The sequence below is a fragment of the Protopterus annectens genome, chromosome 10.part0, assembly GCF_019279795.1.
Source record: "Protopterus annectens isolate FY-2018-M chromosome 10.part0, PAN1.0, whole genome shotgun sequence".
NCBI lineage: Eukaryota > Metazoa > Chordata > Ceratodontiformes > Protopteridae > Protopterus > Protopterus annectens.
In genome coordinates, this window is record NC_056744.1 from 393,785,972 (window position 1) to 393,800,971 (window position 15,000).

Below are 15,000 nucleotides of genomic sequence, written 5' to 3' on the forward strand. Positions count from 1 at the left end.
TCGATATCTGTGCAGTAACAGAAACCTGGTTCAAGGCTCCCGAGAGCACCCCAGCACTACCAGGTTATACCTCATACCATGCTTTCGCCCCAAAACTTGGACTGAACCACAAAAGGAGGGGGAGTATCAATATTCGTCAAAGATACCCACACCTCCAGGTTGGTGGCACAGCACGAAGCATCAGAGACTATCCATGTTCAACTAACTGTGGGTAAAACTGCCTTCCAGTTTATAGCCTGCTACAGACCACCCTCCCAAACACAGGAACCCCACTTGGCCTTCCTGAGAATACTGGAAAATATGAAGGTCTCTCCAAACACCATTATATTGGGCGACTTCAACTACCCAAACATAGACTGGGAGCATTACTCAAGCTCCAACACCCTAGCCCAAAGGTTCCTAGAATTTATAAACTCAAATGCTATGGAACAACTTGTTACCACTCCCACAAGAGGGGAAAACATACTGGACCTGATCATCACCAATCATCACCAATCACTATGCTCCAGACCAGAAGTGTATCCCTCACTGGTAAGATCAGACCATAAACTAATCTCACTGGATATTCACATCCCGACCCCACCCCCTGCCCAGAAAACCACAGTGAAAAACTTCTCTAAAGCAAATTTCACACGCCTCAAAACCGAGGTGAAATCCTTCAAAGCCCCCGGGCCTGTGGAAAATACGGCCCAGACCGCAGAATCCTTTATAAACGCATTCTATGAACACCTTCAGGAATGCATGGATCATGCAATCCCAAATAAAACCAAGACCCAATCCTCCAAAGGCAGACGTCCTGTCTGGTGGACCCCAGCCATAAGCAAACTATACAATAGAAGGAGGAAGCCACTACATGATAGAGCAAAATCCCAAAAAGGGAAGGCATCTCTGATCAGTATTAGCAAAAACTACGGGCACTCATAAAATCGCCTAAGGCCAGCTCGAGAGAAAAAATTGCACAGGAGACTAAGGATAATCACAAGGCTTTCTTTAGTTATGTTAGGAACCTGGGTGGAAATTCCCAGATATGTTCAGAATTAGTCCAAAATGACGAAATTACACCGAGCACACAGACATTGCCAACATCCTAGCTGACAGGTTCAGCGCAAACTTCTCCCCTCTCCCCACCAAAAGGGCAAATATCTATCCCAACAGAGTGCTGCCCCTGACATCTCAGATGCTCAGGTAAGAGCCGCCCTCTCCAAAGCAAAAACACAGCATCAATGGGACCAGATGGTGTCCCGGCTCGCCCTACATGAACTCAAGAAGAGCTAAACCCAAACATAAAACTACTGTTCAATCTTAGCCTTACTACAGGATATGTACCCAAAGAGTGGCGTACAGCAACAGTGGTCCCTCTCCACAAAGGTGGTGCCTCAACGGATCCTGGAAACTATCGCCTCATAAGCCTGACTAGCTTGGTCTGCAAAGCTATGGAAAGGATCATCATGGACCTCATAAATAAAGATATTGGGGACCTACAGACACTGGATCCTACCCAGTTTGGCTTTGTTAAGAGCAGATCCTGCCTCTTAAACCTGGTCGATTTCTTTGAAACAGTCACCAAGGCCATTGACGAGGGGAAGGCGGTCCACACAGCCTACCTGGACCTCGCAAAAGCCTTCGATACATTACCCCACTCGGGCATTATAGATAAGCTCACCAGCTTAAATATAAACCCCTATGTCACTAGATGGGTTGCAAACTGGCTCAAGGACAGAACCCACATGGTTAGAATTGCTGGAGCCATGTCAGACTCCAAACCAGTTACAAGTGGCATCCCACAAGGCTCAGTCCTGGGACCTCTCTTGTTAGGTATATATTTCTCGGCGGTACAGGCCAACACGGAAGGACTGTGGCTGACCAAGTTCGCAGATGACTGCAAACTGGGCGCCATAATCATCTCTCCAGTCGACACAAGCATCCTCCAAAAGGGCCTCATAGAAACAGACAACTGGTGACAGAGCCATGGCCTCAAGCTAAACGCCAAAAGTGTATAGTCATCCCTTTGGCAAAACAAAGTGCCACAAATTACCACATAGGTGGTAATCCATTAAGTACAGAAGAAGTCATTAGGGACCTGGGGACCCAAGTTGATAGCAATCTCTCATTTGACAACCACGTGGCCAAAGTGGTTAGAAAACATTTTATATAGCCCACTTAATCATGAAGGGATTCACATCTAGATCAGGAGGTCATCGCCTCTTTACTCATCCCTCATCAGGCCCATAATTGAGTACAATGCCCTTTGGGATGTACCTACCAGACACCTGCAGCAACTGGAAAGACCCCAAAAGTACCTCACCAAGAGGATCAAAGGGCTCAAACAGATGCCATATGCTGCCAGTTAAAGAAACTCCAGCTCTACTCAGTGGCATACCGCCTGCTCAGAGGCGATCTGTGCCTGACGTATAAAGCCATGTCCAACCCGGAATTAATGGACATGCTGCACCTCAGAAAATCCAAATCCCATCGAGCCACGCCGAGACTTGAACCCTCAGCACTGAAATAAAAAGGACATGCTGGAGGAACAGATTCATAACCCAGAGGCTCCCTTCACTCTGGAATAAAATCCCAGTCCAGGTTAGGCAGATTCCCACATTGACTCTCTTCAAAAGGAATCTTGATGAGTGGATGGGAGATCGTAGGTTTACCCCGGCTGTCACTTCTGTGTCACTGTTAGACAGAGGCACAGTATACTAACCTCAAAAAGGCATAGCAAAATTAATTTAAAATGGGTGGCAAAGCCAAACACACTCTGGCTAGGCTTATAAATGCACTAGGGCAGATAGCCTAGTATGAACCTAGGAACCTATGAACCTATGTATATATATATATATATATATATATATGTATATATATATATATATATATATATATATATATATATATATATCCCATATATATATATATATATATATATATATATATACATATATATATATACATATATGATATATATACATACATATATATATATATACATATATATATATACATATATGCGTGCATACATATATATATACATATATATATACATATATATATACATATATACACATATATATATATATACATATATATATATATATATATATATATATACATATACCCAAGCAAATCACACTTAAACAAAACACGGCAACACATAGCTCACAAAGCCAGTGTGCCGACACAGTCACAGCCCTATACAAACAACACACTGGAACACTTGTAATAGGTGACTTATCGCCAGCACACTGACGTCCCGCCACCAGGTTGAACAAACAAGGAGAAGGTCACGGGTGAGTTGCCTGTCGGGCGCTTAGGATCCGCTATACAACACAAGCACTCAGGTCACTCCCAAGGCAGCACAACATGACTCAGTCATTGCCCATGCTGGGTGTGAATGACCTGGAGATGCACCTCCCCGCACCACATGAAAAGAGACATAAAGAGCTCTCTTGAGCATGTAGCCTTAGGTCGGTATGACCCTGACCTTGAGTAGCATCTTACCCTCACCAAGAATGATGCCACAATATGAAGACAAGATGATCACTTTCAACAATTGGCTTAAGTGTTGGTGTCATTCAAAGGGGATCAATGCCTGTCAGCCTGGGATGACATGCTCAACAAGCCACGATGCTTCGCTAGGGACGGCTTGCACCTGTCACCCCTGGGCTTCGGATATTGGCAAAGGCTCTTGCTACCCCCATAGTGCCTTTTAGGCAAGGCTCAAAAAGACAAACCCACCTCCATAGGTATCACAAGGGATAAGAAACTAAGAGTAATGCTACTCAACGCCAGAAGTCTAAACCTCAAGATGCACTCACTCGAAACTCTCCTTAGCATGGAGAACATCGATATATGTGCAGTAACAGAAACCTGGTTCAAGGCTCCCGAGAGCACCCCAGCACTACCAGGTTATACCTCATACCATGCTTTTCGTCCCCAAAACTTGGACTGAACCACAAAGGAGGGAGTATCAATATTCGTCAAAGATACCCACACCTCCAGGTTGGTGGCACACGAAGCATCAGAGACTATCCATGTTCAACTAACTGTGGGTAAAACTGCCTTCCAGTTTATAGCCTGCTACAGACCACCCTCCCAAACACAGGAACCCCACTTGGCCTTCCTGAGAATACTGGAAAATATGAAGGTCTCTCCAAACACCATTATATTGGGCGACTTCAACTACCCAAACATAGACTGGGAGCATTACTCAAGCTCCAACACCCTAGCCCAAAGGTTCTAGAATTTATAAACTCAAATGCTATGGAACAACTTGTTACCACTCCCACAAGAGGGGAAAACATACTGGACCTGATCATCATCAATCATCACCAATCACTATGCTCCAGACCAGAAGTGTATCCCTCACTGGTAAGATCAGACCATAAACTAATCTCACTGGATATTCACATCCCGACCCCACCCCCTGCCAAGAAAACCACAGTGAAAAACTTCTCTAAAGCAAATTTCACACGCCTCAAAACCGAGGTGAAATCCTTCAAAGCCCCCGGGCCTGTGGAAAATACGGCCCAGACCGCAGAATCCTTTATAAGCATTCTATGAACACCTTCAGGAATGCATGGATCATGCAATCCCAAATAAAACCAAGACCCAATCCTCCAAAGGCAGACGTCCTGTCTGGTGGACCCCAGCCATAAGCAAACTATACAATAGAAGGAGGAAGCCACTACATGATAGAGCAAAATCCCAAAAAGGGAAGGCGTCTCTGATCAGTATTAGCAAAAAACTACGGGCACTCATAAAATCGTCTAAGGCCAGCTTCGAGAGAAAAATTGCACAGGAGACTAAGGATAATCACAAGGCTTTCTTTAGTTATGTTAGGAACCTGGATGGGAATTCCCAGATATGCTCAGAATTAGTCCAAAATGACAAAAAATACACCGAGCCCACAGACATTGCCAACATCCTAGCTGACAGGTTCAGTGCAAACTTCTCCCCCCTCTCCCCACCAAAAGGGCAAATATCTATCCCAACAGAGTGCTGCCCCCGTGACATCTCAGATGCTCAGGTAAGAGCCGCCCTCTCCAAAGCAAAAAACACAGCATCAATGGGACCAGATGGTGTCCCGGGCTACGTCCTACATGAACTCCAAGAAGAGCTAAACCCAAACATAAAACTACTGTTCAATCTTAGCCTTACTACAGAATATGTACCCAAAGAGCGGCGTACAGCAACAGTGGTCCCTCTCCACAAAGGTGGTGCCTCAACGGATCCTGGAAACTATCGCCCCATAAGCCTGACTAGCTTGGTCTGCAAAGCTATGGAAAGGATCATCATGGACCTCATAAATAAAGATATTGGGGACCTACAGACACTGGATCCTACCCAGTTTGGCTTTATTAAGAGCAGATCCTGCCTCTTAAACCTGGTCGATTTCTTTGAAACAGTCACCAAGGCCATTGACGAGGGGAAGGCGGTCCACACAGCCTACCTGGACCTCGCAAAAGCCTTCGATACATTACCCCACTCGGGCATTATAGATAAGCTCACCAGCTTAAATATAAACCCCTATGTCACTAGATGGGTTGCAAACTGGCTCAAGGACAGAACCCACATGGTTAGAATTGCTGGAGCCATGTCAGACTCCAAACCAGTTACAAGTGGCGTCCCACAAGGCTCAGTCCTGGGACCTCTCTTGTTAGGTATATATTTCTCGGCGGTACAGGCCAACACGGAAGGACTGTGGCTGACCAAGTTCGCAGATGACTGCAAACTGGGCGCCATAATCATCTCTCCAGTCGACACAAGCATCCTCCAAAAGGGCCTCATAGAAACAGACAACTGGTGACAGAGCCATGGCCTCAAGCTAAACGCCAAAAGTGTATAGTCATCCCTTTGGCAAAACAAAGTGCCCACAAATTACCACATAGGTGGTAATTCATTAAGTACAGAAGAAGTCATTAGGGACCTGGGGACCCAAGTTGATAGCAATCTCTCATTTGACAACCACGTGGCCAAAGTGGTTAGAAAAACATTTTATATAGCCCACTTAATCATGAAGGATTCACATCTAGATCAGGGAGGTCATCGTGCCTCTTTACTCATCCCTCATCAGGCTCATAATTGAGTACAATGCCCTTTTGGGATGTACCTTACCAGACACCTGCAGCAACTGGAAAGACCCCAAAAGTACCTCACCAAGAGGATCAAAGGGCTCAAACAGATGCCATATGCTGCCAGTTAAAGAAACTCCAGCTCTACTCAGTGGCATACCGCCTGCTCAGAGGCGATCTGTGCCTGACGTATAAAGCCATGTCCAACCCGAATTAATGGACATGCTGCACCTCAGAAAATCAAATCCCATCGAGCTTCGCCGAGAGACTTGAACCTCAGCACTGAAATAAAAAGGACATGCTGGAGGAACAGATTCATAACCCAGAGGCTCCCTTCACTCTGGAATAAAATCCCAGTCCAGGTTAGGCAGATTCCCACATTGACTCTCTTCAAGAGGAATCTTGATGAGTGGATGGGAGATCGTAGTTTTACCCCGGCTGTCACTGTTAGACAGAGGCACAGTATACTAACCTCAAAAAAAGGCATAGCAAAATTAATTTAAAATGGGTGGCGAAAGCCAAACACACTCTGGCTAGGCTTATAAATGCCCTAGGGCAGATAGCCTAGTATGAACCTAGGAACCTATGAACCTATGTATGTGTATACATATATACATATATATATATATATATATATATATATATATATATATATACATACATATACATACATACATACATACATATATACATATATATATATATATATATATATATATATATATATATACATACGCATATATATATACATACATACATATATATATATATATATATACATATATATATGTATACATACATACATACATATATATATATATATATATATATATATATATATATATACATACATACATATAGATATATAGATATAGATATATATATATATATATATATGCACACACACACACAGGTCTACTAATATTCCATCACCACCAAGTGTGTTGTATTTGTAGCCTTTACTGTCTTGCTGTTAAACAGAGTTTATCCAGTACAGCCAGACAACTGTAATTGAAGCTATGGTATATTATTTTAACAGTGGGAAACTGATGCCCCATGTTAGCGTGATCTTTATAGCATTTATATTCTGGACTTCATGAGGGACTTTAAGAATATAACAGGAGTTTGTTTCATTTTTCAGTTTACTTTCGAGGAGTGTTAATATGTAGTACACGAGCAGATCATTGATTACAAGTATAGATCACTGGCTGGTTCAGGGCTTATTTCATGAAGATGTGGAACATTTCCAAAAGAGTGTTTTGCACATCACTTTTCTAAGGTTGAATGCTTCCCAGTGTGAAATTCAAAGTCATTCCTGGTGCAATGAAGTTAGACAAGCAGATGGTGGTGCACTGTCGATACGTGGAGTGCTGACTGGTACTCAACTCCTGAAGTGTTTACCACTGACTTAAGACAATTTCTGAGTAACATTTCATATCTAGTTGAAATCAAATGTCTTTAAACATTAAAACTGCAGGGAAAATCCTCTATTTGAGCTACAGCTCCATCACAGAAGCTTTCATGTAAACGTCCACACCTAGAATATCCCAAAGGTATGTCTTTTTGTGACCAAGGAGAATGCAGTACTTTCCAGGTCCTGCTGCATTCTTTTAGGCAGTGGACCTGCTGTCCATGGGTAAGAATGTATTTTTCTCTTTGTCTTTCCCCTAATCCTTCTAAAATCATCTTGGTGTCACCAGGGTGAGCATTAGTCTTTCTGTTATGTGTTGTGTGAGCTACAGTTATTATGTTTGCCATGTATAACTGTTTTGGCACTAATTGAAAAATGTCTGCTATATTGTCCTGAATTTTTGCATTTTGCTATGGCACTTGATAAAAAATGCATCAAACTATTTTTAATTTTTAAGTCTAATTTTTGTGGTGTGCTGTACTTACAATTTCATTATGATTATGCTGGTTTGTAGGTTACCCTCTCTCTCCTGTATTATAGGACGGTGATCAGCAGAAAAAACATTGAATCAAAAATGAAGTCTTCCATACTTGAAGTTATTTTCCTTCTCTTCTCATTTTCTGAAATGTTAGGTAAGATAAATGATGATTCAGTTACCACGTTGCTGCTGAAAATTGCTTCTCTGCTGTCTGCCTTCAGTACCAGGTCCAACTATGGTGGAGCTTTAGAGGAAGCCCATGCTGTGGTGAATAAACTGCTTCAGGCAGTCTCTGAGGTAAGACAGTGCAATTAAAAAGTATGAATTCTAACCTAGGAAAATAAACCCAGATTTTGTTGTGTAATATAACACAGTTTCTCACTTAAGGGTGATGACATGTTAAATCTTCTGTGTGTACAACATGTTAATAAATCGTGTGTGTGTTGTGTAAATTTTTAATGCATATTTCAGATCCTGCATCCCCATTACACTTCTTTTATATGAAACAGAAAAGTGCTTAGCCTGTTTTGGCTCCATCATCCTACCCAACTCCCTGCTCCTCCATCAACTCCTCAGATCTAGTTTGCTACCATTTACGTCTGCAGCATCACAACTGTTGATCTGGAGCAGTTGATTAGGTGCTTTTTGGAGGCATAGATGCAATTTAGCCTTATCCCTTCAGGGGCCGTACACGGGGACCTTCTGCTTCACCATTCTGGTTTTCCTCCCTTGGCCCCTTCAGACCCAAGGTCTTGGGTGCTGGTTGAGTTTCCACCCTCCAGATTGGATCCTAAGATTTGGCCATCTTCGGCTCCAATCCTGTTCCTTGGTAGCCTCAACCCCATCTTGTTCGGGGCTATTGGCACCTCGGAACCATGGAGTCAAAGCTGGAGTTTCTGGGCTGGGGTCAGTGGTCCTTGGTTCAGGATTGTCACTCCCTCTCAGAGCTTTAGTTTTAGACAGCTCTGCTCTAATCTCAGCATCTGATCTAGGAGCGGCTCCCTCGGGTTCGGTACTGTCTTTGCTACCCATTCGTTCTGGGACCATTGGACCTGAGAGGCTCGCTGCTACCTCAGCCTTTGACATTCTTGAGAGGATGTTCTGTTCTTAAGAGAAGGTTTGGATGTCTCTCGTCAGCACCCTTTCTCAGTTTTCATCTGTTCCTCTGGCCAGTCATCAGTCTGCTGCAGGATAGACTGCATCAGCCAGCCTGCAGTCTGCCTTCTTAGCGGGGCTTCCCAACTCTTCCCCCTCCTCTCCAGCTTTGTTAGAATGGGATGAGAAAGTGCAAGAGAAAGCACTTGGATTCCCCAGAGTCCCTCACTGAGGATACTGAGCTCAAGGAATTGGAGGATTCCCCCAAGTCCCCACATGGGAGCTGTACCATCAAACCCGCTCCTTAGAGGAATCAGTTTTCTGGATGCTTTTGGCATAGGCCCATCCACATCTTGGGTGGTTCCCCCTCCGGATGCCCTTATAAGACCTGGTATCCCGGAGGGCATGGAAGGAACCTAACACAGTATAACCTATTTTTAGGAAGCCGGGCAAAGTTCTTACCCCCAAACAGAGGCCTCCTTGGAGGCATCTAGAGTGGCAAGTTCTGGGATCGTGATGCGGTTACATGCCTGGCTGTGGCTGTACAACTTTGCAGACTGCTTCATACTGTCCTTCATCAGTGCCCCTTTTGACGGTTCCCCATTGTTTGTACCCAAGCTTAAGGACATTTTGACATGGAGTGAACAAGAGGGGGAAGATTCTATCCACTGCAAGAGTTTGCTTTTTTACCTCCAGTGATCCTTTTCTTGGAATCAGAAAGGGGTGTGCGTCTTTTCTTCAGGAAGTAACAGTTCTTTCCCCAGGATGCTCCTTTGGAGGATTCCTCCTGGCGGCGGGGAGAAATCACAACAAACATAACAGACACTGCCCTGCGAGGCAGAGGTGGTCTGTAGAATCAGGGCTTCCGCTGTGCTTTTTCTGGCGAGCCCCTTCAACGATCCTGAAGGGTTGCAGGACTGCTTTTCTCTGGTTGCAGTCAGGGGTCATCTAGCTGTCCACCCAGAAGGTTGGGAAGCCATCAGTTCAGACAACTGGGGGTTGAGAGTCATATCCAGAGATTATTTAATTCTCTTTATAGAAGTTCCAAACTGTCACCAAAAATGTTTCTCAGATGTTCTCTCCCTTCAGAGACTTTGTGCAGCAGCAGAGATCCAAAAGCTGCTGACAAATAGTCATTCAGGAGGTCCCACCAGACTAGAGAGGAACCAGGGTCTATTCCATATTCTTTTTAGTACCAAAGAAAACAAAGGACCTCAGGACAATTTTGAATTTAAGCAACTAAACCAGTTTGTCTAAAAAAACAAGTTCTGGATGGTCATGATGCAGTTAATGTTACGTTTTCTGAGGAAGGATGATTGGATATGCTCAATTCAACTCAAGGACAGTTACCATCACATCAAGGTAGAGCGACATTCCCAGAGATTCCTTCACTTCCAACTGGGAGCCCATTAATTTTATTTTAAGGCCCTGCCATTTGGCATCACCACAACCCCCCCCCCCCAGGTTGTTTATCAAGTGCGTGACAGTGGTTGCAACCTGCCTCTGGTTGTTTGGATTTCAGGTCTTCCCTTATCTGGATGATTGGCTCTTCACTGTCCCTGCAAATGCATTGTTGATTTCGGCCAGGGACTCCTTACTCCATTTGTGTGACAACTTAGGCATTGCAGTCAACTACCTGAAATTACCCAAAATTGAGCCTTCAGCCTGTACAAGTCTAAGAGTTCCTACGGTGTCATTTAGACACAGTCTGTCAAATTGCTAGGCCCTCAAGCTCCAGAGTTTCCGGTCTTCAAGTTTAGGCCATGTTAATTCTTGCAGCTCCCAATCCTCCATCTCACTCATATAGCAGGATCAATAGGACTGGTCTCTCTAGTCAGGTAACACATGAGGGTCCTACAGTGGACTCTGGCGATTCAGTGGTCCCTCATAACTCATCCCTTGGATTTCTCCATACGACTGATGAGTGTGTATCATGAGTAGATTCAGTGGTGGTTAGTCTACCTTAATGCAAAAGAGACCGTTTTGTAATTTCTTCACCTTCAGCCACAAACACCTCACTCCTGGTGTGGGTGGGGGGCATATTGAAGGGAGGATGGTTCAAGGGTCCTGGTCTTCCACAGAGGCTCACATTCACATCAGCGTTCTGTAAACTAAAGCATTCCTGCTGGTGTTGCAGGCTTTTCAGGATACCCTTCCTATGGGTGTGATTGTGATACAGACTAACAATATATCTGTTGTCTAGTATCTCCAAAAATGGCGAGGGGGGCATGTTACCCTCTTTGTCGGGAGGCCATGAGGGTTTGGCAGTGGGCAAACTCCTCTCAGCAGTTTCTGGTGGCAGCACATATCCCAAGGTAATCCAACATTCTGGTCTACAGCCTGAGCAGGAGCATTTTATTACCACAAGAGTGTTTTATGCGTATCCCCAGTTCCCCTGATGATAAAGTTTCTACAGAAGGCAGCCTTCTGCAGAGGTAGAGTGATCCTCATTGTCTCCTTTTGGCCTCATCAGGTGCGGTTTCCCTTCCTTTGGCCTCTTCTGAAATACACCCCTTGGGTATTGGATCCCATTCTGGATCTCATTTCTCACCCAGCCGGCCTGGATGCCCCCAGTCTTCAATCCTTCAAGCTGACCACATGGTTTCTCCAGTTTCCTTGATGACCAGGAATCCCAGGCGGCCGTTCATGTATTGTACTCTTCTCAGAAAGAATCCACTAGAAAAGTCTGTACTAGTAAATGGAAAAGATTTGTTTTGTGGGTGGAAGCTCAGGGATTTGACCTTTTCCCTGCACCCTTGTAAGCAGTCTTGCATTTTCTTGCTGAATTGTTCGGCTGAGGATCTAGTTTATCTGCTGTCAAAGTACAGTTAGCAGTTATTTCTAACTTCCATATCAGTAGAGATAGTATGCCCTTGGCTTTCCCTCAAGATATCCAAGGCTTTTCTCAAAGGTACTTTTCTACTTCATCCTCCAGTCCCTGGGATCTGCCTTTCATTCTATAAAGTTCTAGCTGGTCCTCCTTTTGAACTTTCATCTTCCTCGGATTTGAAGCTGGTGCCTTGGAAAACTCTGTTTTTGGTGACAGTTACCTCTGCCAAAACTGTTTTAGACTTGCAAGCACTTGATTCGTCACCCCTTATCTTTGTACAAACCCACCCTTTTTGCCTAATGTAGCTTCTGAGAATAACCTTAACAGTTCCATTCATCTTCCTATGTTATTTCCCAATTTTTCCAACCAAGATGAATATCTTTTGCATTATTTGGATGTGCTTAGGCAATTAAGATTTTATCTTGACCATACCAACTCTTTCAGGAAATGTAGCTGATTGTTTGTCTCCTTTCTGAAATTAAAGTTGGGCTCTCCTGTGTCTAAGATAACTTTATCCAGGTGGCTGTCTGACTATATTTTGTTTGCATATTCTTTGAAACGTAAAACTGTTCTACTCAAGCCCAAAGATCATTCATCTAGGGCTGTAAATACCTCTACAGCATTTCTTTCTAGACTACATATTTGTTATTTATGCTGCTGCTACTTGGCTAGACCACCATAATTTAGTGTCGCATTATAAGCTGGACATTCGGTTCAGGTCCAGGGTGTTTTTTAGCTCTGCTGTGTTGCAGAATATCCTTCCTTAGTTCCTCCTGAGGAATTGTCGTGGCTGGGAACTCTGTCTCACAGGTTGAATCCAGATGGAGTAGACAACATTGGATACGAAAATTATGTATTCATAAGAGTATATTCCTGTTGTCTGTTTTCGACTGGTTCAAACTCCCTGCACTCAAGCCTTTGATCTTATTGCTGACATGATGAGTCATCCCCTCTGTGATGACCGGCTATTGGAAGATGTCCTTCCATTTCACTGTTACAGTATTCATAACGTTAGGAGTCCCCTGTCAAGGGTGGCCCGATGTCCGGTCAGTATATCAAAGTCTTTGGTTGCCTTAAGGTACGTCATATGTCACACACATGCTCCTCACGTAGCGTAGGACTTAAAGGTGGCATCCTGACATAACATCCTCAGAACTTCTTTGCCGCCAGTCCAAACACCATGTTTTGATTGTCGGTCTGAACACCTATGTTCCGTTGCTGGATTCACTGAGCCTTTGCAGTTAAGTGCCCCATTGGGGTTCCTTTTTTTACTTATTTTCTTTAGTTGCTTGTGGGATTTCATGTCATCCAAGAAGAGTACATGCCAGTGTGGGAGACAGATTCCCCATAAAGACCACCATGAACGGTGTCTGTTTTGCCTTTCATGACCATATATCTTTTTCTGTCTGTCAGGCCTTTGTTCTCAGAACCCTGGGCAGTAGACATTTATCTGTGGCACTTTATCTTGAGAATCAGCGACTTAAGGGACCCTCTTGCTGACAGCTACCAATGAAAAAGAAGGGCAAGAAGCCTAGGCTAGAATCTTCTGTTCAGCCTTCACCAGACATTTCTCCCGAGGTGAGTGAATGATGGAGGTTTGCTTGGCTTTATCCTTGGATTCCTCTGCAGTGACCGGGTTGGAGGCCAGCGAGTATATGACCTTAAGCACATTCGAGGAGGCTTTGCAGATGTCCATTTCGGATGCTCAGGGGTAACCATGGCTGATTATCTCTGAGGGGCCTGGAGGGGGGGGTTCCTTAGATATTAGTCAGAGAAGAATTCCCTACCACAATCATTGAATGCTGTCATGGTCAGAGCCTTCCAAATTCTGTAAGGCGGACGTCCCATTAAAGAAAAAGCAGAAGACTGAACAGACTGTTCCTAAGGACTCTCAAAGTCAGTGGCAGTCTTTTGCTGGTAGTTTGTTTAATGCCTTGATGACTTTGAAACCTTCTCAGGGAGTTTCTTTTCCAACTCCCCCTTGGTCTTCTACTCCCCTTAAAAGACCTAGGGAACAGGAGTCTTTTGATGAAGAGCTGGATTCAGATGAGGAATCTCTTGCTTACTTTTCCCAGGTTCTCGCTCCATAGGATCATGGTTCAGAGGAAGAAGAATCTACTAGTCCTGATACTCCCTTTGAAGAAATTTCTTCTGGGAATGCAATCTCAAGGATGATGGAGTTCTTTAAATGGGATTGTGCTCAGGTTTCTGAGGTACAAAAAGGGTACTATGAGTGGTTGCAGATGGATTGTCCTAGGCTTTCTGCTGTTCCTCCTGTTCTGGCTGCCTTATTAGATGCATTTTCTAATGCCTCTAAGGCTCCAGACTCTCAGCCCCCAGCTCAGTTTTAGGATGCCTGAAGACTAGATTTTTGTACAGATGTCCTTCTGCTGACCCCTCAATGTTGTCTGTAGCCTCTGACAAGCCTTCTTAATTACTTCCTTCTCACAAGTTACTGCCCTCTGATAAAGATAGAAGGACCATGGAAAGGCTAGGCAAGAATGGTTATACTTCTGTCACCTTGGCTTTTAGGGCTGTTAATTATCAGACCCTTATGTCCAGGTATTTGTTGGCTGTCTTGTCAGGTTATTTCTGACCTTCCATACTCTGAGGGTAAAACTTATGCCCTTTCTCTGTTAGGGACTTCCTCTCGGGTGGCTTGTCATTCCAACAAGTGTAGTTATGATGCAGCAGATGCTTCTTCTAGGGCTGCTGCTTTTGGGTCAGTAATGAGGAGGTATTCTTGCCTTTGGCTTCAAACTTTGCCGGATGATATTAAGGCTAAGTTGATGGATGCCCCTCTTAATAATAAACACTTGTTTTGTGAAGCAGCTGCTGCTTTAAGTTTCTTCAAGACAAGGGTAAGGCTTTACAGGAACTTAAACGTGTTTGTTTCTCCTGTGCCTAAATTCCAGAGAAGTTACCCCAGTAAGTCAGCTTTTGTTCGCCGGCAATCTTGTTCTCCTCCTAAGGGTAAAAATGGTGGTAAGCGGGCTCCTCCTGCTAAAGCTACTCAGACATCTGTGCCTCAGAAGTCTCCCTTTCCAGATAAACCAGGTGCTGTCTGACTATCCTGTTCTTCTCAACCACTTACGTATTTCTCTTTGCCTTTCTCTCT

General features: G+C 44.1%; 1 protein-coding gene across 1 annotated transcript in view; it reads left to right on the top strand.

Moving 5' to 3' along the window:
- The window catches only part of LOC122814162 (transcriptional protein SWT1-like), an 881,598-nt gene that overhangs the window by 263,786 nt on the left and 602,812 nt on the right, over positions 1-15,000 (top strand). Inside the window, exon 4 of the mRNA XM_044086775.1 lies at positions 8,112-8,254. Coding sequence (XP_043942710.1) covers positions 8,112-8,254 — 143 coding nt within the window. The remainder of the gene's footprint in view (positions 1-8,111; positions 8,255-15,000) is intronic.